The sequence below is a fragment of the Siphateles boraxobius genome, unplaced genomic scaffold (genome assembly GCF_051911475.1).
Source record: "Siphateles boraxobius isolate OS27281-9 unplaced genomic scaffold, OSU_SipBor_1 86, whole genome shotgun sequence".
Lineage (NCBI taxonomy): Eukaryota > Metazoa > Chordata > Actinopteri > Cypriniformes > Leuciscidae > Siphateles > Siphateles boraxobius.
In genome coordinates this window covers 4,035,512-4,062,460 of record NW_027509215.1, presented here as the reverse complement: position 1 = coordinate 4,062,460, position 26,949 = coordinate 4,035,512, and the positions used below count along the sequence as shown (strand labels likewise).

At 39.7% G+C, this 26,949-nt stretch overlaps 1 protein-coding gene across 3 annotated transcripts in view; it reads right to left on the bottom strand.

Moving 5' to 3' along the window:
* ephb1 (EPH receptor B1) overlaps positions 1-26,949 on the bottom strand; it is a 267,402-nt gene that overhangs the window by 167,358 nt on the left and 73,095 nt on the right. For all 3 annotated transcript variants that reach the window (XM_077221927.1, XM_077221929.1, XM_077221928.1), the window contains exon 2: positions 18,595-18,659. In XM_077221927.1, the coding sequence (XP_077078042.1) occupies positions 18,595-18,659 (65 nt within the window). The remainder of the gene's footprint in view (positions 1-18,594; positions 18,660-26,949) is intronic.

The window sequence follows — 26,949 nt, the reverse complement described above, 5'->3', positions numbered from 1 at the left end:
TCCCATCTATGACAAGGCTTTAAATAGCCCTGTACGTGGGGCAGGATATATTTCGGTTCCACAGCGCATGTGTGTGTGGGTTAAGAGTGTTCTTAAGCTGAATAATTCAGTCGTGAGATGAGAGTAAACAGGGTTAGCAAGAGAGGTGGAGAGACCTAACCTATCTGCCCAGAGGAAAATAATTACCCATCAACTGAAGTTCACCATAAACACTGACCTCTGGCTCTTAACCTCTCTCTAATATAGTTGTATGGTTGTTCTAACGGTTTATGGCCTAGAAATTTAGTCCGAATAAGATTTCTTGCTCTTAAAAGACAGAGCATTGGGAATCGAGAATAAGTTTCAAAGGATGGAATTGATTCTTTCAAAGGGAATAGACTCCTCTATATTAGCCCTATTCAGTTCAATATAGTGAGTCATTGCTTGGTAATATGGGAATTTTGATTCATTTCCACAAACGGGTTCGTTCGACCAGTTTGTTTCAATGAATCTGTATAAAAAATTTAAAAAAACAAGCAGCCATTCTGTCAAAGTGTCATCAAGTCACACATTCAAATAAACCCATACTGTATGTGTGAATGCATATTGCTGCTACCTTTCATTAACTTAAGTTACTAAAGCAAAACAGTCAACATAATCATGCTGAGGATGTGTAGTTTAAATAGTGAGTAATTTATGTCGGTGCTTTGCACCGGTGTTATCTCTTCTACTCGTCAGTGCAGTTTCTAATGCTGATTCTGTCTAACAGTTTCTCCTCCATATTGCTTTAAAATATGGCATTCTGTGTAGAATTCCAATGGGTCTGATACGTTTTGTGGTCTGCGCAGACTCGCGCATGTGATCCGCTGTGTGCTATCATGTCTCTGGACCGGAGCAGGCTGTGTGCGGGCGGCAGCGGTTCGCGTGGCACATCATTCACCCAAATGGAAAGCATATTTACACTGTCTGAATCGTTCCCTATCCCCTATATAGTGCACTGTATCATTCACCATATAGAAAATAGTAATGATGAGAACAAGTGACCAATTTCAGCCGCAGCGTCTATTTATAGCATAGGGGGCGGGACACTGCAAATTCTAGAAAGCATGATTGGACAGAAATCGAATGAGAAGTTAAAGTGCAGTGATGTCATCAAAATCGTTGATACTTATTAGTGGAAGTGAGAGACTAAGTTTTGAACGCTTAGATCTTCTAAATGCGAATTGTGTCATTGTTTTTGAGCACACTAACATATTCATACTAAAACTTACATTTCGATTTAATGTGATAACACTATTTAATATCAAACACATCCCGCATTTTAACAACAGTAGACTGCATTTTACAACACTCACTTGTTGGCTGATTTAGATGTTACGTTTGGGCTTTTATGGAGGAACGAAAGTGCACCGCTGTGAAGAAAAGAAAGGTGCGCTGGATGAAATGTGGCAGCGGCATAATAATCGTTTTACCTCGATTATCTTGTTTTCATAATCGTTGGAAGCCGAAATCGCTAATTAATTACGACGAATTACACAGCCCTAATAAAACGTTTTGAGTGCTGGATCGGACGACGTGAAGATATAATAGATAATATAATTAATGCTGATAATAATCAATGAATACCAAGGAAGTTTAAAAGGAGTTAAGCATATCATCTAGTCACAGCAAAATTAGGTTAAATTGTTCCTTCAATCTTTAAAAAAACAAAAATAAAAAATAAAAACACGTTGATGAATTCATTTCCAGAGTCAATTGAACCTGTAATCTTTGCCAATTCCAAAGATTTCGGAATCAAGCAGCCCAACTTAATGAGCGATAGAGGTGCTCTTGATGTAGGATGGCGCCGCCCCCTTACAGCATTTTGAACCAATGAAATTCTGACTTTATTTTTCTATCTACAAATACATGGATTTACCAGGCCAAATACTGTATATCACGTGAAGTAAATATTTGATGACAGACCTCCTATATTCTTGAACATTTGCTGGCTGACTTGTCTGGAAGCCCCCCATCATGAGCTCTAGAAACACTGGAGAAATGTGTCATATTTGGTTTGTCATGTTATAGTGGCTTAAAATATTGAGACAGGGGGTGGTTTAGTGTTTAATGTGTTGTGTTAATGACCATGAGTTACAGAGAGAGAGTTTTGCCCAACAACCCAGTGCCTACTGCTGTTAGAACATGACAGAACTCATAAACAACCATTCATCATATTGGCCTCCAACTGAGAGAGAAAGAGACATGACTAAAACCAACAGGGGAAAATAAAACCAACAGGGGATGCCTGCTTTGATATAAGCTTGGAAAAGATTAAAATACTTGTACTTAATGCTTTTCACTTGGATCCCTAACACACACTTCTAAAGAGGACAAAAACAAAAAGCTCTCATCCAGATGGTCATCAGCCACAACCTCTGAAGCTCAATAAGGCAGTAGTCACAGTTACAGAGACCCTGAATGCTTTTGAGGAAATCCAAAGCTGTTCACCTCTATTAGAGCAACCAAACGTTCTGTACGAGAAGCGAAACTGCAAAACAGCCTCGTACAGTAAGCCACCAAGTCAAGGTCCTCTGTACTATGAGATACAATAATAGCAGAAGTTCTTCACAGCCTAGATGCAAATAAAAATAAAATAAGAAAATGTGTCATTGATTGACTGAAAGAGGTAACTAAACGCATCATGTATATTATTACATACGCATATTATGTTTTGTGTGCCACATTTTGGGGGGGGGGTTTCAATATTGTCTGTTATAAATTCTGCAAATAAATCTGCTGAACAGGGTCCACCACAAATGAAACCTGACTTATTGGTATGAAGTTTAACATACAAATATTTTCTGAAAACTCAACTCCAACAGAATGAGACCCTCTATGCTGATTAGAGGCAATCAATGTTTGTTTTGTGTAGAAATAGTCGGTTAGGTCAAATATTAAGAACAGTTCAAATAACTTGGTCTGTAAAGATAATACTTATCAGAGCAAGAATAAAGAAAGGGAAAAAAAGGTCTGAAATAAAAGCTCATCTGGGCTCAGATTGAGACTAACTGCAACACATACTGTACTACACAAGACTTGCATCAACCACAAAAAAGCATATAACGTTAAATAGTCCAAGTAACTACAGTGGCTCAACCTTAGGTTTATCAAGCGACGAGAATACTTTTTGTGCACAAAAAAAAAAAAAATTAAAGCGGGTGATCTAACCCTTTAACTGATATTCTTCTTCTTTGTTTTTTGTTTTTTTTACCCCTTAAGTGTCACTGGCCCACTTGGCCCATAGCCATTACATATTTAAAACAGTAATATCCTATACTAAACCTAAACTAATCTTGACAAACTATATATAATTTGAAAGCTTACAATATGTAGTATCTAGTCTACTATTTTTCAAAATAAATTACAGAGGAGCCGGAATTTATCAATTTGCAACAAGAATATTTCCATACTCCTAAGGCGTGTTCAGACCTTTATTTTGAAATAGCGATGAACATGAAAAATCATGAAAGAATGGTAGAAACCTAAGTTTGTTTTCGTGCCAAGAATTCAAAAGATAACATCCATTTTTTTTTTTTGTGGAAAAAAGGTCTGAAAATGTTTTAAATATAAAGCAAAAAATAATAGATTCACCATCTGTGATGTGGCAGCGAACTATAACGCACATACGTGTTCTGTTTATGTTTATTAGAGTTTGAATTCCAATACTACTTCTGAATAGGATGTCTACTTCATAAATTGTATTCAATTGTGGAAATAATGGTTCAGATCACTCAAACCACAAATGGAGGCGCCCTCATATGGGCAATAATGGAGTCTGGTTGTTGGTACTGAGCCCAAACAAAATCTTACTGAAAGCTCATTTTTTGAGATATCAACCAAAAATTTGAAACACAACTTGTTCAGGTTTTTGGCTTTTTTTTCTTACTGTTTTAGAGTTCAACATGTTTTGAAAGTATATATTTTATATAAAATATGAATAATTATTTGTTTGCATTGTACATTTTCATAAACTCAAACTTCTATAACTTTTTTTCTGTTTCACTTTAATTTAAGAAAGCCTTAAATGTATTAAAGGCCTCCTACAACAACATGTAAATGGTGAAAAAAAATTCAAATTTTTTTCTATTTTTGGGTCATTGAGGTTTAAGCAAATTCTCATGATTTCATTCCTAGAAGTTATTGTTGGGTCAGTTGAGGACCTTCAAAACTCTGCTACAAGAATGTAACATTAAATGTGCATTATTATTAAACACAATAAGCCATTTTGAAAAAAACAAGTAATCAAACAATTAAATATTAAGATTAACCAGCCAGCATATTTATAAGTTGCCAGTCAGAAATATTTGTAATTATTTTCACAAAACTTCCATGCCCCCCAGAATATTTTGTTGTAGAAATATTTGAATATGCAATGTTATAAAATATATAGTATATATAGATATATAAAAATAAAGAACAGAGCCTCTGGTTTAAAACGAAAATCAAGTTTTAGTCAAAGACTATGTCCGGATTGGATTCAGAACAATGATCAAAACATAGAATGAGTAGATCGAGTTCATCAACACCCACAAAGTTAGCACAATCCTATACTTCTCTGTGAGTTCGACATTTCATTTGGTAACGTTAGGCAGTTTTGATTTATATGCTGTTAAATGTTTGATGATCGCATTAGCTTACATGTGCTTAAGGAATCTTCAACCGCTTCTTTTTGCTTCTTCTTCATTTGTGTTTGGATCCGGAGATTCTGTATTATTTCAGAAGATGCGTAATAGCGCCCCCTACCGTATAAAAGTGAAAACGTGGATTGCAGGAAAAACTTGTCAATGGCGGGAAAGCATTGTGTCATAAATTATGTAAAAACTGCTCGATGGTGGGGAGAGAGTTGAAAGATGTTCAGAGTGTCCGAGGGTTTGAGTAGCATAAAAGCAAGACTTACCCACCTCGAAATGCCACCAAACAACACAAATGGCTGTTGATCACAGTACATAATGCCACACGGTCTCTTTCTGTTTAAGTCATCAATTCATGGCCAGGATACACTGCAAAGTGGACCAGACTTTGTGCTTCCGTCAAAAGTTTGGCTCTGTGCGACTAAACACAAAGAGATCTCAGCCTTTGGAAAAACTTGTCTTGTTTTTAGGACAGGACGTGGCGCGCTTTAAATTACCTCCTTGAAGTGGCCTCGGCTGAGTAGTGTGTATATGTAGTGCTGCTGTTAAGTAAAAAAGAGAACAAGACATTAAATATACAAAAAAGAAGGGCAGATATTCTCGTGTACATTCACTTAAGTGATCCGAAGACAGAAAATACAGAGAAAGCATCTATTCTCACACACACCTCGACAGGAGAGCAAGAAAAAAGCCTGTGCACGCTGCCACTTGTCACTAAGTGTTAACTCAAAACTAGCTACAAGTCCATCGCGGACTTTACAAACACATACTCTCGTCCATGTGGGTTCTTAAGTGACACAAAGCACTTAACACAGAGAAATCACTTTAAAACACACACATACTGCACCCAGAAGTGTGTGAGGGACTGCACTTTGTGTAGCGCTGTTGCGGGCCATCACTCTTCGAAGAACAGTGTTCTTAATGTGCACGAGTAGAGATGGCCTTCTCTCTCTCTCTCTCCCTTTCCCTCTTGATAATGTGGTGCAAAACTACACTTAACCTCAGGTTCATACTGTTGTAACCTGGCCCTTTAAGTCCCTTAACTGCCTGCTGTGTTCTTGTAGCTTATTGGTTGTTCAGCTACGCACTCCTTAGCATAGAGCAGGAAGTGAAGTTAGTTGTTGTTCTTAGAGGTTGCTCGCATGCTCATCGCACGTCGGAGAAACTGCCGTCCAGTGCCGGAGCAAGAGCGCCTATCAGCTGCAGCAACCGATATAAGTTTGTGTTCATGAATGTTGGTGAGTGCGCTGTGAACTGTAACTTACATCTGTGTCCTAAGATCTTCAGTAAAACTTGTGAAAGCATATCCTTGTCGTGGCTCATTCCACCCGCGTTTCCATGTGTTGGCTACATAGCAAGAACACGACAACTGGTGTCAGAAGCGAGATTGTGTTTGAAACAACGTGGATTAACCCAGAAGAATATCGGATATCGATTAAAAAAAGTGGATGCTGCAGTGGCATGCTAATGTGTTAGCGCTTCACTTGAGGCCGGAGGCGCGAGTGGGCTGACGTCATCGCGCCCGATGAGAACCGTGTTGACTCAACTACACTGAATTGCCAGAGACATTAAGAAAATCAAATGCTCCTGGAGGTCGTCTGTAAGGATGATTGACTAAAATAAAAAAGTACGACAAAACTATATGGATAAAAAGCCCTCCACCATTCTTCAATATCAGGCAGTTCACTGGTAGCCGGAGGCGCGAGTTTGCTGTCGTCCTCGCGCTCGCACCCGATGAGAACCGTGTTGACTCAACTACACTGTGAACTGTCAGAGACATCAAGAAAACCAAATGCTCCTGGAAGATTTTTTTGTGAGAATAATTGACTGTAAAAAAAGAAGAAAAAAAGAAGATATAGATTAAAAAAAAAAAAAGCTATCAAAAAAAAAAAAAAAAAAAAAAAAAAAAAGAAAAGATTTAAAAAAAAAAAAAAAGCTATCAAAAAAAAAAAAAAAAAAAAAAAAAAAAGCTATCTAAAAAGAAAAGAAAAGCTATATATAAAAAAAAGCTATAAAAAAATAAAGAGAAATATTAAAACATGTCCCAGGAAGATTTATACCAAGGAGCGATGGCAGCAGCAGCCTCTGATCCCGACCAACCTCCAGAATGGTTGAAGGCAATGCTTGAAAATCAGAGCAAGAATAATGAGCAACTGCGAACGATGATGACTCCAATATTGCACCATATTGCAAGTAGTACCCAAGCCCAGCACACATCCATGTCCACTGCACCTAGGTGGGACACCCGTGAGAGCTTGCAGCCCACTGTCAGAGATAAGCGAATGCCTTACATTGATTCACAGTTTCCCTTGGATAATCCAGAGAGGTCACGCAACATTACAAGCGGACCGTTTGCTGCTGAGCTGGACGTCATACAACAGAGAGCACGTACTTCAGGCCCCACCAGAGCTACCCCATCCATAGAGACAGGTGTTAGGCAACGAAATAGTGAGCGTGGCTCTCAGCTACTGCCACCTACCTATGCTTTTGAACAAAGACACAACATTCCTCATCATCAAGGCCAACCCGTTTCTCATGAGGGTCCCAGAGCAAAGCTCGCTATTTTTGATGGTACTGGGGACTGGGAATCGTTTCTAGTACCATTTGAACGGCAGGCCAGAAAGTTTGGATGGAGTGGAGCCCACAGGGTGGACTATTTACATGAATGCCTGAGGGGGGCAGCAATTAAGTACGTCTGTTCACTTCCTGAGCATATTCGAGAGGACTACACTCTTCTGAAAGAGCAGCTAACTCAACGTTTTGGTCAACGAGACCCCCCAACCACGATTAGGAGGAAGCTTGGAGAACTCCACCAGTTCAAAGAGTCGGCAGCAGAGTTCGCTGAAGAGGTACAACGCTTAGTCACCTTAGCCTACCCTGGTGTGGACCTCGATCTGCAAGACCAACTTGCCACAGATTTCTTCCTCAAAGGGCTTCGTAACCAAAAGGTGGCTTATGAAGTAATGAACAGAGATCCCCATTCATTAGTGGAGGCTCAAAGATTTGTAGAGGCCCACGAGCACAATTATCGAGCCACTGTGGGGCGTGATGTTGATTCAAAGAGCAGAGCCAGGCGGATTTCATGGGCAGATGATGATGTGTCCATTGAAACTCCAGCAGCCTCACGCAGGGTGCATAGTCCAAGCTACGTCACTGCAGACCAGCTAACCCTTCTCTCGCAGAAAACTGCAGCCCTAACAGAGACAGTGGAGAGGATTAGTAAGAACTATGTGACTGCTGACCAGTTTCACCTCCTTATGAAAAAGATGGAGCAGCTGCAATCAAAACTAGACAACCCTGTGGCTAAGGAGCCAAGAAAGCTGGAGGAAGCAAATCAGGAAAATAGGCGAGGGCGGTCTCCAACACAACGTGGTGCAGCACAAACCAGATCCTACTCCCCAAGTCCCAGCCGTGTTGGAACAGGTGTGTGTTATCACTGTGGGGAAGAAGGACATTTTCGCAGAGAGTGCATGAGGCTGTCAACCCTGCCACCCAACTCTGGACAAAGTAGTAAGGATCAAAACCGCAGTACTGCTCCAAGAGACTCGGTAAGCTGGAGAAGTCAGTCCCCCACACCCCAGGTGGGACGCGCTACAAGTAGAGGCCCAAGCTTGCTCATTGATGCAACTGTGAACAGCATTCCAGTGAAAGCCGTTGTAGACACAGGAGCTGAAGCAACAGTTATCTCAGAAACCCTATATCAGCAGTTTCCCTCAAATAAGCAGATGGCTTTAACACAGACATGCCTCCATAATGCAGAATCAGGGAAAGACATGAGCGCCAAAGGTGGACTAAAAGTTAAATTCCAAATTGGTACCTGGAGTGCAGAATGGGACGTTTTTGTGGCTCCGATACGTGACTCTGTTCTTCTGGGCCTTGATCTTCTGCAAGCTGCAAATGTAACAATCCACACGAATGGCAGAGTATTAGTCGAGGAGGAGCTGGTTCCGGCTAGGATCGTTGGCGGTGATGGAACAGACTATCACGTTGCACGAGTGGTCCTGGAGACAGACACAATGTTACCTCCAGAAAGTGAATGTCTTGTCTGGGGAGAAGTTGATAATCCAAAACCTGGTGTCTGTGCTGTTTTGGAACCCTACCCGATCACAGAAACTGTGGCTTCTGGAAGTGTTGTCACAACCATGGAGCAACGGGTGATTGTCAGGCTCTGCAATCTTTCCAGCCACAAGACTACCTTACTGAAAGGAGCCTGCCTTGGTCTCTTAGTTGAAACTTATTCAGATGAGAGCTTATTTAATTATACGCAGCAAGAAGAGGACTGTAGTCTTCAAGAGCAGAGTGATGACACCGTTCATTCAGAACTGAGAAGACTGACAACTGCCACTGACTTGCCCGAGCACCTCCAAGCCCTTTATGCTGCTTCAAGCGGGACATTAAGTGAGGAACAGCAACAACGACTTGTTAAGCTCCTGCATTCGTACAGGTTTCTCTTTGCCATTTCAGATGATGACCTTGGATTCTTAACAGCTGTCACACACAAGATAAACACTGGAGCGGCTAGGCCAGTACGCCAGCCTGTAAGACGGACTCCCCTTGGGTTTCAAGGGGAAGAGGAGAAGCACCTCAAAGCTATGCTGGAAGCAGGAGTTGTTAGACCTTCCTCCTCAGAGTGGGCATCACCTGTGGTGCTAGTCCGTAAAAAGGATGGTGGTGTCCGCTGGTGTGTCGATTATCGGCGCCTAAACAGCCTGACAATTAAGGATGCTTATCCTCTCCCCAAGATTGAGGAATGTCTTGATGTTCTTGGTGGCGCTTGTGTTTTCTCTACCCTAGACCTCCAATCTGGGTACTGGCAAATTGTAGTAGATGAAATGGACAGAGCAAAGACGGCCTTCATCACTCGCTATGGGCTTTATGAATACAATCGTATGCCCTTCGGACTGTGCAATGCTCCAAGCACTTTCCAAAGGGCAATGGAGCTTGTTCTTCGAGGACTTCAGTGGGAAACCCTTCTAATTTACTTGGATGACATCATAATCCTGGGTAAAGAGGTAGACGAGAGCCTTGATCATCTTGAAGTGGTATTCCAACGCCTTGACAGTTACGGGTTGAAGCTGAAGTCATCAAAGTGTCATCTACTCAAAGATGAAGTCCTTTTTCTGGGCCATGTGGTCAGTGGTGAGGGTATACGCCCCAATCCAGCTTTGATTAAGGATGTGGAAGCTTGGAAAACCCCCACAAGTGTGCATGAGCTGAAGGCCTTCCTTGGACTGTGTAACTACTACAGGAAGTTTGTTCAGGCATTCTCTGAGTTGACCAGCCCTCTAAATGAACTCCTTCGAAAAGAAGTAAAATTCCTGTGGACTGAGGAGCACCAAAATGCCTTCACACAGCTCAAGGAAAAGTTAACTTCTGTACCAATACTTGGGTATCCTTCGGCGGAAGGGAAATATATCCTGGACACAGATGCATCAAATCACAGCATTGGAGCAGTGTTATCACAACTCCAGTGGGGAGAGGAGAGAGTTATCACCTACGCCAGTAATCACCTTACCCCAGCCCAGAGGAGATACTGTGTAACGAGACGAGAGTTGCTGGCTATTGTCTGCTACACCCGCCAATTTCGACACTACCTGCTTGGCAAGAAGTTCCTTCTGCGCACTGATCACAACAGCCTGACCTGGTTGTTCCGTTTCAAACACCCTGAAGGACAGCTTGCACGATGGCTGGAAGAGCTGAGCCAGTATGATTTTGTCATTGAGCACAGGGCTGGAAAACACCATTCAAATGCTGATGCAATGTCAAGACGTGAGGGCGAGATCCACAACATGTGTAACTGTTATCAGGCAGGGAAGGATGTTTCAGATTTGCCATGTGGAGGTTGCCAACATTGCCAAAGACTCCATGACCGTTGGGAGAGGTTTGAACAAGACGTTGATGACGTGGTGCCACTAGCAGTAAGGCGCATTGAGTGTGAAACAGAGGAACACAATGACATTTGCACAGGTGAAGAGAACAGGCCAGCTTCAGAGTTGCTTGGAGCCCCACGTGTTAATTGGTTAGAAACCATTACCAAACAACAGCTGGCTCAAAAACAAAAGGCTGATCCTGATCTTTCAATCTTGCATGAGTGGAAAGAGAGTGAAACCCTTCCCACAAAAGAGCAGGTAGCATTGAAAAGTCCAGCGGTAAGGAAATACTGGCTGTGTTGGCCGCAAGTCCAATCACATCAAGGTGTTCTCTTCTATTGTTGGGAAAGGCCTGGAGGACTCAGCCCTTCTTTGCTGCTACTAGTACCAGCTTCAATGCAAGCAGAAGTGTTGCAAGCCTGCCATAACCCACCCCAGTCTGGTCATTTGGGGGAAGGCAAGACGTTAGAGCGACTCCGTCAGAGTTTTCACTGGTATGGCATGGGTGGAGATGTACATTTGTACATACAACGGTGCCAACACTGTAACGCTTGCAAAGCTGCAGGACCTACTAAGAGAGCCAAACTTCAAAATTACCAAGCAGGGGCCCCAATGGATCGGATCCATCTCGATATACTGGGTCCATTTCCTGTGTCTAGTTCTGGAAACAAGTATGTCCTCATCATCATTGATCAATTCACTCGATGGGTGGAAGCCTTTCCGGTTGCAGACCAAGGGGCAGAAACTACATCTAGGACACTAGTTTACGAGTTCATTTCCCGGTTTGGTGCACCACTTGAATTGCACACAGACCAGGGTCGCAATTTTGAAAGCTCACTATTCAAGAATGTTTGTAGTCTCTTGCAGATCACAAAAACAAGGACGACCCCTTACCACCCTGCCTCAAATGGGCAAGTTGAGCGGTTCAACCGTACACTCCTTCAGATGATCCGCTGCTATGTGAACCAGGATCAGAAAAACTGGGATGTGCACCTTCCCCTCCTTACATCAGCATATCGTAGCTCCCAGCATGCAGTTACCGGATTCACACCCAATAGGCTGATGCTCGGAAGGGAAGTCTACCAACCTCAAGATCTGTGGTCTGGCATAGCAGAGCAGAGGTCAGAAAGTTTGGGAGTTCCAGAGTTCCTGTACAACTTGGAGAAAGGCTTAAGAGAAGCACATGACACTGCCAGAGAGCACCTTCGAACAGCTCAACAACGTCAAAAGAAGACGTATGATCTCAGGGCTCAAGAGAGGATGTATAGTGTGGGAGATCTGGTGTATATTAGGGACAGCACCAAAAAGAAGGGACAGAGTCCAAAACTCCAAGCACCGTGGAAAGGGCCCATGGTGATATCTGCCTGTCGTGGCCCTGTACTTTATGAGGTTCAGGGATTACGACACAAGAAAATCATGCATCATGATCGTCTCAAACCTTATGACTGTGAGGTGATTCCAGCATGGGTTAAGCGCCAAAGGAGCCAGATTCTGCAAAAGAGCAATGGTACCCCGGATGATCCTATCATTCAAGAACCTCAGCTTGAACCTGAACAGCTCGCAACCCAGGACAGTAGTGAAACAGATTCAGCATCTTCTGACCTGGAGCCCAAGGAAAACCTGGACAAAGGAAGAAAACGTCAGCCAACAGCTCGCCGACGAAGAAAAAAAGAAAGAAAACTTGGGTTTATGTTAGACCTAGGACAAGAAGAAACAATCAAGAGGACAAACAAAGGAAGAGAAATTCGTAAGCCTGCCAGATACAATGATTAAGAGAAAAGAGAATGACTGTTCCAGACTTCAGTTAAGTGCAAGTACTTATGGACTTTTATTTCAGAGCTAACGCCTTTGAAGACTTTTCCAGACTAAAGGTACTTACTGGTCATAATTACATGTACAATGTTTTAGTTATTGATTTGGTTCCTGTTTTTGGGCTATTGTACTGAAGGGACTCAGTACTGCTAGAGGGGGGATAGTGTTGTAACCTGGCCCTTTAAGTCCCTTAACTGCCTGCTGTGTTCTTGTAGCTTATTGGTTGTTCAGCTACGCACTCCTTAGCATAGAGCAGGAAGTGAAGTTAGTTGTTGTTCTTAGAGGTTGCTCGCATGCTCATCGCACGTCGGAGAAACTGCCGTCCAGTGCCGGAGCAAGAGCGCCTATCAGCTGCAGCAACCGATATAAGTTTGTGTTCATGAATGTTGGTGAGTGCGCTGTGAACTGTAACTTACATCTGTGTCCTAAGATCTTCAGTAAAACTTGTGAAAGCATATCCTTGTCGTGGCTCATTCCACCCGCGTTTCCATGTGTTGGCTACATAGCAAGAACACGACAATACTAAAATAAACCAGCAGTGCACACTACAAACATTAAAATAAGAGATTATTTTCTGAGTTGTCCACCATCTTACTGCCACAATGCATGAAGTTTTATTAACAAAGTTCGGGAGGAACACAAATGATCTATTCAATCTGCATGAGAGGAGGCCTATAGCTGACTGACCTTTGCTCCTTGTCAGTTGTCAGCATCCCTCCACCACCCGGACTCCTCACTCTTGGCTGGTTCCTACCACAGCCAGGAATATGGGGGGAGTACTCTGGGTTCGGGCCAAAATACCAAGCTCTGAGCCCTCTCCTCAGAGAGCACACCAAAAAAGCTAACTTTTTAATCCGATTATTTTTAAATGTGAACTCCTGAATTGGGACCTTATTGCGCCTTAGAGTGTTACTGAGTTTTGTGCATTTTACAAAAAGGTTTTTTTTTTTGTAATTCAAGTTGAACGGCAAAAATAAATCATTGAGAAATCGTGGTTATGATGTCACAAGCATAAGCACATTAACATATGGCCACCTACATTTACACTTACACACAGTATAAAACAAATATGCAAGGATGCTGTAACTAATTTCACATGAGAAGAGCTTAACCCATTATTACAGTCCATTTTTTATTTAAAGGTACAGTAGCAAAAAGTTCACTTCTAAGTTTTAAAGGGGCTATGTGTAGCTTTTTACTTAAACAATCTTTAAGATATAGTTTTCATTTGTACATTTATGTGCCAACTATAATGTAATAGAAAGAATGACACCTTAATGTCCACCACGGTTGACTCTATCAGCCTGTAGGCTCAATTGTGTGTGGAGGAGTCGGGTCCGAATTGGCTCGAAAATTCACAAAATGTGATGTCATGCGCGTTCTCGTCTACTTGGGCTTACATCCGGCAATCGCTAGCAGTGACGTTAGTGTTTCAAATGGACTCTGCGGACGAAGAGAAGCGACCAGCCTCCAGCACAATCCAGACACCCACGGAAACTCCTCGTAATTTTAAAACAAAACAAAAAAAGCCCTATCTAGTGCGGCCAAAATAGAGAGTGACCGGCGTCGGGCAAAGACAAGACAAGAGTCAACATCGGAGCAGCATTTGATTCTTGGAGGGAGCACCGGTCAGCGCTGGGTATAAAAACAGATCCCGAGCTGGCTTTCTTTTTACTGCAAAGGTAAGACATAGTTACAACTCTCTGGTTTCTGTGGTCGTGCTCATACGAGCGTGCGCACCGAGAACGAGCATGAGACTGGCTGCAGTTTCTCTAACGGCCACTAGTGTCAGTAACGGTTAGAAATTTCAGAACCTACGCAATGCTCCTTTAAAGAAAGGATGGATAACAGTAATGTAAAGAAATTGTGTGTGTGTGTGTGTGTGTGTGTGTGTGTGTGTGTGTGTGTGTGTGTGTGTGTGTGTGTGTGTGTGTGTGTGTGTGTGTGTGTGTGTGTGTGTGTGTGTGTGTGTGTGTGTGTGTGTGTGTTTTTTGACTAACATAAAATTAAAGGGACAGCAACACCACCCCTCTTGAAAGTGAAAATCTCATGTGAAGACGGCTGAGAAAAGGAATACAGATGAAATATATCCTGACCATACAGAAGATTCTCTGTGTTCCCCAGTTACTTGTGGTCTTTCTTTTCTGTCTTTTTCTACAGACAGATTTTATTATAAAAGAGTAGGTGTAAATCCCTATGGAAATATGCATCGTCTGTACAATATCTGCACTTAGACATCAATAAACGTCTGGACTTCTCTTCTAAAGTATGATTCTGCAATAGTTACAGCAATGTTTATCAAGCTTAGCCTATTTTCGGTATGAATCTACTGTTGGTCATTCGTCGGTGAGATGGAAATGTGGCACATATAGCAGGTCAACAGTAGGCACATACAGCTAGACTAACACCTGTTTCACACTGCACATATAAGCAGCACCTAAAGCAAAGCAACAGCTCACATGCTTTTACACTGTGACTCTATTTAGAACTGACAAAAATTACTCATGCAGCACTGCGCTACACACAGTGTTTTTACTGGAACCAGTATGTTATATTTAACCAACATGTATCAAATATGTAACCAATTTGAGTTAATAAGTATGCCAGTGTATTTAATACAAGTGTATTATGTTTTATGGCACAGTGTTTTAGGATCATGTGAATACTGGAGTAATGCTGATGCTGTAAAATTCCATCACAGGAATTAATTACATTCTAAAACATATGCACATACCAGAAAACTGTTATTTTAAATTGTAATAATATTTTACAATATTATAATTTTATTTTTATTTTTTAACAAATAACTGTAGCCTTGGTGAGCATAAGAAACTTCTTTCAAAACCATAAGGAAAAAAAAATCTTACCGATCCCACATTTTTTAGTGTATACAAAAACCCTGATTTTATTTTAAGGATGTCTAGATATTTTAACAGAAAAACAACAACACAAATATTGAATCAGAAATGTTTCTTTGCAGTGTAAGACAAGCAAAAGTCTTCCCAGACTCTGAGTGAGAATGAGTGTGTGAGATTAGAAAAGAAAGGGGAAAAATGAAAGATGAATAAAGAGGGAATGGAACAAAGGGCATCTGAAAAGCTGCAGGCACATGGTCGGCTGTGATTGAGCTAAGAGAAAACAGCAAAAGATAGTGAGCTTGTTTAGCTTGTCAGAGAGAAGGATAGAGGGCTAAATTGCTTTCAGAGGAACAGAAGAGCAAAAAGACTGGGTAGACTTCAATTAAGGCCTTTTTTTAATCTACCACACACACACACATGCACATACATGCAACACAAGAGTCTTTTTTATACAACAGCAGCCAAGGCTTCTCAATTGGTACATCCAGAGAACCCACTGAAGGGAATCATGAGGCACAGAGAAAGAAAGGCCTACGATAGAATATAAATCTCGTATGGCTCAGAATGTAATACATGTAATGTGTTTGTTGTCGTTTACTTGTTAGTCATTTTTGGAGCTTGACTGCCTTTGCTTTAAAAAAAATCATATTTACAGTAGATTGCGAGTTAGAGATCAGGAATTGTGAGAGAACATTGTACTTGGTATGTTTTTCATCTTTAAATAAAACTTGGATTTCCAGCTGACAAAGTTTAAATCCTGTCTGGCTAGTGCGTTCCCTGAGCGTTTACACTACAGAAGCAATGCAATTGAATGTGTTTTCAACTACCTCTAGGAGTGGAGGAAAGTGGAAAAGCTCAAAACGTTTCAGACCCCGTTTACACCTGGATTTAGCGAAATCTCGTGATCCAATCAACCAAAATGCATCTTCATACCAAGTGTGAACAGGGACTTATGCACCAAATCAGCATATTAGAATGATTTCTGAATGATTACGTGACACTGAAGACTGGAGTAATGATGCAAAAAAAAACAGCAGAATCAAAGGAATAAATTATTTTAAATTGTAATAATATTTCACAATATTAAATGCAGTCAAATCAAATAAACGCAGCTATGACGAGCATAAGAGACTTATTTCAGAAACATTTAGAAAAAAAAAAAATCTTACTAACTTTGTAGCACAAGTCACTTTGAATAAAAGTAGGCCTATTTGTCAAATGCATAAATCTAAATGTAAAAGTCAGATTTGGAACAACAAGGTGAGTAATGATGACTGATCTTGACTATCCCTTTTGCTAAAAGTTTTTAAGCTAAAATAATGCCAACACTAATACGACATTTTAAAAATGTAAAAATACACATCGACAGACAAACAGACACTGTCCCCTGGCTAAATTTGTTTAACATATTCGCATGTGACTGTCATAAACACACAGCAGCACTGCTCCTGTTGCAGGCACAACAAAGAGTCTTTCACGTGACACAGCCAGGACAATTCATTCAGATTCATATGGAGTGAGTGTCTACTTTCCCTTCCAAATCACTCAGACTCCATATGATCGATACGTTCACACATGCTAAAGTACGATTGCTGTGAAAGCAGAAAGGGAAATCATGGTATGGCACATACATCATATAGTCAGGAGCACATCTCGAAGTCTCCTGGGAGCATTACACACACACACACACAAACTGGGGTGATGAATTAAATATGGGCTGCTGAAGAAGCAGCCGACCTCTGACCTCCGGGTTAGGGACGGGGCAAGCAGGCGTGAAAGGTAATCGCAGAGACAGAGGGGAACAATCGGCCATTCGAGCTCAAGATGCGTGCGTGAGCCTTTTTAGCAGGGGTGGCCGGCTGAGGTCTGTGAGGAATTGGGGGTTTTAGGGATTTCTTTAAGAGAAAAGGAAGGGGGTGGGGTTAATGGAAACCGAGATCTATTAGAGAAAGACTGATGCGGGTGTGTTGGAGTGGGGCAGCTGTGAGAATTCGCCAAATGGTGTGAATGAATTGAGAAAGCAGTCAATAGTGTGTGTGAAGGACGAGCAGGGTGACCCCAAAGAGATGATGAAGTTATGAGAAAAGAGAAGAAGAGTAATAGGATGGATGGATGGATGGATGGATGGATGGATGGATTTGACATTATCTGAAGCACAAGTGCAAAGCATGCAACCACAAAGTTTAATAATCTGTGTTTGCTCAAATCTTTCCCCTTAAGCAACAGTACTAGTGCTTGCCTCAGCAAACTGCACTAATTACAGGGGGGAATATGGCTGTCTGTCACATGATGAGCTAATGGATTTCCTCTCACTAAATTCCCTGTCCATCACTGTCAGATGTGTGTGTCATATGCCTGTGTGGGTGTCCTCTGGTGACCATCTGTGGATTATTTTATTATTAATGTTTTATAGCACAGCTGGTCAGAGAGAGAGAGAGAGAGATAGAGAGAGAGAGAGAGAGATGGGCGCTCTGTCAATATACCATAGCTCACTCCAGTCAATCGTATTATCATTAAGACACAATTTTAGACCTCCTTTAAACAATTGGCTTTAACAAAATTGTTCAGTTTTTCCTGTCATCTAAGGAAAACAATTGCATGAATCAACTAAATCACAGCTGATCAGAATGTAGTTTGATGTTTCATAGTAATGTGAAGTCTCATGATTTGAGACCAGTGAGTTTTCAGTGTGGGTGGAGCTACGAGCATGACGTTACAGAAACCAAAACCGTCGGACAAAACCGTCGGATGGTTAGGACAAAAGTGATTGCTCACACTGATAAAAATCACCAGTCAGTGTGCTATCATGCACATATATGTTTCTACTCTACAACAGTATCCAACGGAAACAGTATCACTTTCTACAGGACCTCCATGAAATAATACAGAAAACACTCAGACAGAACGATTTTGTGTGCCCTTATTGAGAGTTCAATGAAAGCTTTATATTACTTTGCCTGCTGCGTCTGTCATTACAGTATCCCGCTCTCCTCCGGACCACATTTAGATGGATTCAGAGGTGCTTTTTTACCTTAAGTGGACCCATTATGTCATTAAGTCTTTCTGAACTGTGGAGTGTAATGCGTAAACCGATTGTGATGAGGGTTTTGTACCTAGCAGGGAGAGAAAGAGGAGTGTGTGTGTGTGCATTGCCGTGGGAGACGTTGATCTTTTAATTTCACTGTTCAGACACGGCACATGTAGTACAAACATATTTCTTGGCGTATTTTAGAGTTAATCTGAAATTATTTGGTCCCTCTTCATCTAGTAAGCTGTTGCTGAAAGGTGAATAGAAGGAGGTTTTGGTTTAATGTGCTTTTCTAAAAATAAAAGACAGAGGGTAAGTATTTTAACAGAGTGAGCAGTTCTGTGGGTCATTTATTCACACAAACACACACTCACCCCTGATGAAGGGTATGCCGTCCACCCGAGCTCTGCTGTGGCGGTCCGGGTGTCCATTAATGTTTCTGAAAAGCAGACAAAAAGAAAGATTCATGAGGAATTATGAATATTTAGTTTAATAAGGAATTTTAATATACAATTAATATTAAATAAATCAATGAATACATAACATATTTATTTATTAAACTATTTTGTATTACTTAATAAATATATCATTGAACGAATATTTAACAATAATAATAATAATAATTAACATTATTATTATTAAATATTCATTCAATTAATCAAATAATCAGGATTGAACAACACTGCTTTAGAGTAAAAAACCCTGCACAGTGCCACTTTTGCACCCACAATGGCTCTGTGTTTCTGAAGACAGATCTAGGATAAGCTGTCTGTGTCCTTTAAGTGGTCAAGCTCTTGTGTGATGTTATCAAGGGAGATATCTTTGACCAGCCGGGAGAATAATCCACGTACACACAACCCACAAACACAGATAAGATGGATGAAAGTGATAGAAAACCTGGAGTGAAACCTGACTTTTCCATCAATGACCATAAGAGCAGAGGAAACACAAAATTCTACAAATGGGTGCCATTTGCATCCCTTAAGTAACTATTTATGTTTATAAAAAAAAAAAAAATACTTAATGAATATCCAATGCTACCTTTTACATTTTCCAACAGCATACTTTTAAAAAAATTAAATTATCCATATGGGAATACAGTTAGCATTCAGTCTTTTTTTAATTTATTTTATAGTTTACTGACTTGGAATTTGTGTCCCCAGATTGAACATCAGATGTGTTTTTATTGAGGAAATAATGATAGAACATTAAAGGAATACACACACACACACACACACACACACACACACACACACACACACACTAACTAAAACAATAAATGTTTTTGTTTCATGAAGATTAATTATTGGTCTGTCCTCAACCTTGCGTTTCCAATTTCTCCTTGCTACAATAGCAAAAATGCACAATTGAAGTCAGCACTTTTTTCTTCTTCTTGCAATGAACTACTCCATACTTTAACATTTAAAAAAAATCAGAATTATAATAATTTAAGAGTGGACACTGTAACTATTAGTATAAAATAATAGCATCAAGCACACTGTAGCTCATCATCACAGATATGAAACAGAACATCTCAGTGAGTGTTTAAAATTGAACAAACAATTTCTTTAAATCACCTTATCAAACTGAAAACCGCTGGAACCTCAAAGGCACACGTTTGATAGAATTACCTATTTGTATTCCGTTTATGATATTGTTTGTATGCTCATGTTTGGACGCATGAGTAATTGTTTGAAAAAAAAAATGACACACGTATGCTCTGAACACTGCACATGTCAGTCCAGTGCTGTTGACTTCAGTTGTGTTGCGCTGTAGGGGCTTACTGCACTATGGCATCGTTCAAGTGCCACACACATTTCTGGAGCCAGAACACATTAGTGTAAACGGAACAACATCCAACTCTTAAACCCACTAACGGCCATTCTCCTTCTACCCTTCCCTCTGGGTCCATCACACACACACACACACACACACATATGACGCACTGTGACTTAATAGCATCCCTGTGTCCTGCCGCTCGGAGCGAAGCCTGTCACACCGGGATGGTTATAACTAACGAGTGATGTTACAAGGGAGAGAAAAGATTAAGAATATCCACTCTTTTCACAAAACAAAATCTAACGCTACACAGCGGAAGCCAACTGTCATTTCCACTCTCACTCTCTGCGTCCCTCCTATCTCAATCTCTCTGGAGTTAATCATACGCTCTCTCTCCTTTGATTTCTCTATATTTCAAGAGGAAGAAAGAGAAGATGATGAAGTAAGAAAGGTTTGTTCTCTTTCGGATAAATGAGGAGAAGCAGATGACAAGCACTTGAGCTTCCAGCTGATGGATTCATAACATGATGTATAATTCTGTGATAACATAACTCTCCTCCCCGGCCGTCAATAACTCACCGCCGGCTGATCAAGAAAACACATACTCACTCATATGAATAATAAAGCGTATTGTCGAACGCTTGAGTAAAGCATCAATAAGGCTTGTAAAGTTTCAATCCATGTCAGTGGCAGCCGGTAATGCCCAGTTAACTTCCTTAAAAACAACCAATTAAATTCAAATCAGAGTTACTCAGTCTAACCATATTCATTCTCTGTATGAAGGCAAGTTCCAAACCAAGAGCTGCACACTTTTTAGGCATCATTAGGCATCAACTCACTATACTTATACTGTTTTCTCTCCAATATATCGTTTTGGAGACCAACTGTTCCAAATTAAGCAGCACTTTTAAGGCAGCATTAAATAATCTTTCATGAATAACATATTATTATTTATATGTAGTTATTTATAAAAAGTATAAGAAATAATATTCGTTTTTTTGTTGTTGTTTTTTTTACATAATTTGGATGGAAACCAATAGGCCTATTGTTCAATCAAACAGGTAGCCTAGTATTGTCCAAAACTCACACACCGTGAGCACAGGGTTGAGTGCTAAGTAAAATAATATATATATATATATATATATATATATATATATATATATATATTTTTTTTATATATATTTTATATATGTATATATAAATATATTTTCTTTTAATAAAACAAAATAAAAAAATAAAAAAAATAAAAAAAATCCAACCCACAAGCTAAATATTTGAATAAAATTTTATTTAAAATTATATTATGTAAAATAAAATAAAGTACCAGTCATAAGCTATAATTTGAAATAATTAAAAGATTTTAAAACTGCTTACAGGAGCTTTAACATAGATAAAATAAAGATTGTTATGAACAAAGAGATTATATTAACACATTGAATGATTTAGTTGTTATTGATCGGTGATGATTGATAAGCCTCTGTTGGAGATAATAAGCAGAAGATCATTCATCCCTTGATCAATTATGACATGATTGGGAGAGCGGAGCGTTAAGAGCCAATCAGAGATGCTCTTTACTGGTGTGGGCGGGGTACCGTGTGATGATTGGAAATATTAAATCACTAGACTCAAAAAAATGCACATTGTGGGGTGGCTCTGTTATTAAAATCACACGACATAATTCAATTTTTCTAAATAGCACAGCCTGCATGCTTTCTCCAGCAGCTGGTGTCTCAGAGGAGACAGACCTCTGTACATTACTTCCCTCCGGAGATACATCCTCCTCCAGAGAAATCACTCTCAGCCTGTGTGTGAGAGGAGAACAGGGTGGTAGGTTCAGAACTTAATGGTTTTTGAGGTCATATCAGCTTCAAGCTCATTAATATGCAACATGCGGCCTATGATAAATTATCATAATGGCACAAAGGGATCATGGAATCTTGTTAGGATGCAAAACGTCAACAAAGAGATGCAAAATGGAGACCACCAGAGAAACCAGAGAGTAAGAAGGTGCAAGCACAGAGTAGATCACATATTTCATGTATAATAGTAAAGTCAATCTTCACATAGTGACCCTCTTTACCTCTGTTATTTCACATAAAATTGCTTCCTTTTATGTTCTGCTTTCTTTGAGTTTAGAAATTCACTGAGCTATTTGTCTTTGTTTTAAATCGTCTACACCCATCATGCCGAGCAACGGTTACAAGGAAAAAACAGTGAATTAATTCGCTGACATCAAATAAGGATGCACAATATTATATTTCTGACTGATATAATTAGGCCAATTATTATTTTCATGGTATAGGGGTCAAAGACGAAAAGGGGGTTTCAAGCATAGAAAAAATAAGAGTGTAAAACTTCCTTAAGTTCAGTTTTTTTCACATACATTAGAATATTTCCTGTTTAAATTTATATTTTTCTGAGGAAAAAAAAATACTACCATACATTTTTACTGTGATTTTACAGAAAACACCAACTAAAATGTCATTCAGTGTAACAATATTTTATGCAAAAAAATCTTATCAGACATTTTTAGAAAAACTATAATTTGATAACATATTATAGGACTCTATTTAAAGATCACAGTGCAGCCCCCAAATACTAATTATATGTAATTTTTAATCTTTATCCTTCGCCCAATATCCTTTAAACCAATAGGTGTTACCCATTTGTCAGCAAGAAGTTTTTGTAAGGAATTGAAAATCAATTAAAATCTAATAAAATTTAGTAGGATCACATTTTTTTAACATATTTTAAAAAGTACAGTTCAGAATAAGTATATTGTTTAATTTTTACATAAATATATCTGTTACACCGAATGACCTTGGTTTGTTACTCTAAATGACATTTTGACAAAAATTGAGAAAATATTGTCATTGTTCCCATTATTGCAATGTTTTTAATATTATTCTGTATCATTAAATTCCTGAGCAAATCACAGAAGCAGATGCTGAGAAGAATAACCATTTTATTTACATTTACATTAATTCATTTAGCTGACGCTTTTATCCAAAGCGACTTACAATTGCTATATTTCAGAGGTCGCACGCCTCTGGAGCAACTAGGGGTTATGTGTCTTGCTCAGGGACACACTGGTGTTCACAGTGGATTCGAACCCGGGTCTCTCACACCAGAGGCATGTGTCTTATCCAATGCGCTATCACCACCCAATTTTATTCCACAATGCATATCATATTCATGTAAAAATGAACTCAACTGGTGGTAATACTGTATAATCAGTATCTCATTTCATTGATAACTTGGAACTTGAAGGACACACACCTTAAAGGGATAGTTCACCCAAAACTGAAAATTAGCCCATGATTTACTCACCCTCAAGTCATCCTAGGTGTGTATGACACTCTTCTTTCAGACAAACACAATAAGAGTTATATTAAAAAATGTCCTGGCTCTTCCAAGCTTTATAATGGCAGTGAATGACTGTTTATGATTTGAAGTCCATAAAAAAACATTCATCCATCATAAAAGTGCATCCATTCATGATTAAAGTGCTTCACATGGCTCTGCGGGGGTTAATAAAGGCCTTCTGAAGCGAAGTGATGTGTTCGTGTAAGAAAAATATCCATATTTAAAACGTTATCGACTGCTTCCGACAGACTTACTTACTTTCGACTTACATTAAAAGAGTAACCCTTGACGATGTATGACGTAGATCTAGGAGTAGTGTAAGCTTTGACTGATCTCGTGGTTCAAACAAACAGGGCTGGGAAACAACCTCAAGCTCCTCCCACATTTCTCTTTAAAAAAGAACAGACTTATTAAAATTAGTTTTTTTTAAAGATTAACTTTAAAGTGTCTGTGTAAGAATGTTGGTGTGTTATTCGCTTTTTGTATTGCCAATATGTGAACAGTTTATAACGAAACTTAAAAACGAGAACTTTCCAGACACCACTTATGCAAAATTCAATTGTGTCCGATATGTTTTCCGGTATGTGCCGACTCGTGCATGATCCACTCTGTGGTAGTGTGTCTCAGGAACGGAGCAGACTGTGTGTACGCTGCGGTGGTTCGTGTGACACTAATGTGAAATCAGACTGCATTCACCCCAATTTACACTGTCTGAATCGTTCCCTATCCTCTATATAGTGCACTATGTGTCATTCACCATGTAGAAAATAGAAATTGTATGAACAATTGACCGATTTCAGCCACAGGTTCAGCGCGTACTTATAATGTAGGAGTCGGGACGTTTCAGATTCTGGAGAGCATTTGATTGGACTGAAAATCTGATGAGAAGCTGAAGTGCAGATTGATCCATATCATTGATCCATATTGGCAGAAGTGAGAAACTGTAGGTTTAGAATGCTTGTATCTTCTAAAAGCGAATTGTGTCATTGATTTGGAGCACATATAGCTTTTAGATAACAGTAAGGCTAAAATAGTTATACTTAAAGCAAAAGCACTTCAAATTTGATTTCATGGGGACATTAAATAAGCAGTGCAACATCTGCAAAATATCTTTAGTGTTCTATGAAAAAAGAAAATCATACAGGTTTGAAAAATTATGACATGACAGTTCTTTTTTTTTTTTTGTGAACTATCCCTTTAAAAGCTTAGCTTTGCAATTTGTCTATCTTAAAAGCCCACTCTCATCCTTAAGAGACAATTAAAGTACACATCTGTATGATCCGTAAACGTACTGTAAACAAATCCGCCTCTCCTAGAGCCCCGACTCACTGGTTTTATTACCAAGCAGAACTTCACTCCCAAAACCTGCAGAGCCACAGTGCAATAAGCAGAGAGTATGTTTTAATCAGAAATGTTGTCCTGAGAACCTGAGTGATGTCACAGGCCTTAAATAAAGCTGTGTAAATAGGCTTATTCATCTGGCTTGGTCAGAGCGCTGACTTCCAAGACAGCGGAGAAATAACCTTCACCACGAAAACAGCCGCATCACTCACCCATTGGCAGGCGGGGTCAATAACCCACAACCCCAAGAGTGCTCGACCCCGTCTCTTTCTGCCTGTCGTATTTACACTAGGCGTTCAGGGATGAGACTTTAATATTTAATGCAGGATAGTGCCAGTACAGAAAGAGTGCATTAAACATTGAGCAGGCCTCCGTTCTCCAATCAATACTGTGGTTCTCACCATGAAATTGCTCACCTGCAGACACACATATGCAACAGGCTCGTCCAGAGCAATCAGCGTGGCATTATATTGACCAAAACATTGCACAAAGTACACAGAGAGAGTTTCTGATCTAACCATAAACAAGTCTGACCAGTTAACATTGTTGGAAACTAGTTTACATCTATAGTACACCAAGATACAAGGCAAGCTACTTAAAATTTAAAGCGGTTAAACTACAGCCAAGCTCCTCTTGGAGTAAAAAAAAAAAACTATAACAAAGCTTTTATCGGGGCAAGCTCTGCTAAAATCAAGCGGCAACCTTGCTGTCTCTCTCTTGAATCCAACACGGAAGTGACTTAAACTGCAATTCATTGACTGGCCGCTAGAGACAGGCTCCAAAAGAGAGTCAATCCCATAGACCCCCCATGTTAATATGCCCAACTTCACAGCAGAAAAAAACATGTTTACAGCCTGGTACAAAAAGTGGTTTTGGTCTATATAGCTAATTTTGCCCTTATGGCAACTGTGAGGGTGTGATTTTTTTTTATTTTTATAACACAGCGTTTAAATTATATTAAGCCTTAAAGTTCTGCATAATTAAGTGCATGGTCACTTGAGTGATAGGTGTATTGCCACTGCTGTCACTACTAGCCGTTTGTCTGCTGTCTGTCAGCCGTCACGTCACCTCAGCTAATCCCGCCTTTTTGCCCATTTTCGTTTATCTGGGAGTGACGCGCTTTTGACTTGGTGACGGCCAGCTCCGCCCACCTTGGGCTTCAAAAATGCTCTTCAGAAACCTGCGGGTGACGTCACAGACACAACGTCCATATTTTTTTTTACAGTCAATGGTTAAAAGACATAGATGCAATTATATAATTTAACTGAACCTAAACAGAAACATTTTTTTAATATGAGAATACATATACGCTCGCACACACACACACATAAATATATAAAGAAGACCGAGCCGGTGCAGTCACCCTGTCCTCCTTCTACAGAGGCTTCAACATGTCGACCACACGAGTCCTCCTCCAAAACAACTGATGAAGACAGCGCTATAATTGGACTCCGACAGGTAAGATTAACGTTTAGCAAACAAACAAACAAAATCGGCTAACTTACTTGTAGTGGTGTAACATTCTTGTGTACTATTTATTTTGCACGGTGATATAAACTGGGACCTATGTAACGTTAGATATTGTTTGGATGTATGGATAGCTAGCTAAATCGATGCTAAAAATGCTTTAAAGTTGATGATAACTGATCAAGTTAAACTCACATTAAACTAGTTATCTTGTTAAAACGTGCAATGTTAAAAATCTTGTGTGCTATTAATTGCTGTATTGGTTGGTCTGCTTGTTTTTTATTTCTATTGTATATAGTTAATTTTATTTTTGTAATTCATTTTTTGCCATGAAGATGGTCACAGATGCTGACATGGCATTAACTAAAACTATACTGATACTTTTAAAAAGTGCTTATTTTTAAGGTTGGCTGCAGTTTAGCTTTCTTGTTTTTTTCCCCCGCTTCACATTAATGTTATAGCCTCTGTCCCTGCCAACCGTTCGCACTGGCAGAAAAGGAAAAAAATATGCAGGAAAATATGATGTAGGTTATATTTTGTTCCTTTGTGCACTGGCTAAGGAGATGAGTCTTTGAGTATGAAAAAATACTTACTAAAATAACAAAAATACAAACTGAAAAAATAAAACCAAAGTTTTTCTGAGATAATGGGTTATGTAATCTTGTTAAAATGGTTTTCATAAAATTGGTATCGGAAAAAGTATCGTTCAGGAACCGGTATTGAAGTCAAGGTATCGGTATCAAAAATTTTGAACGATATCCAGCCCTATATTTATA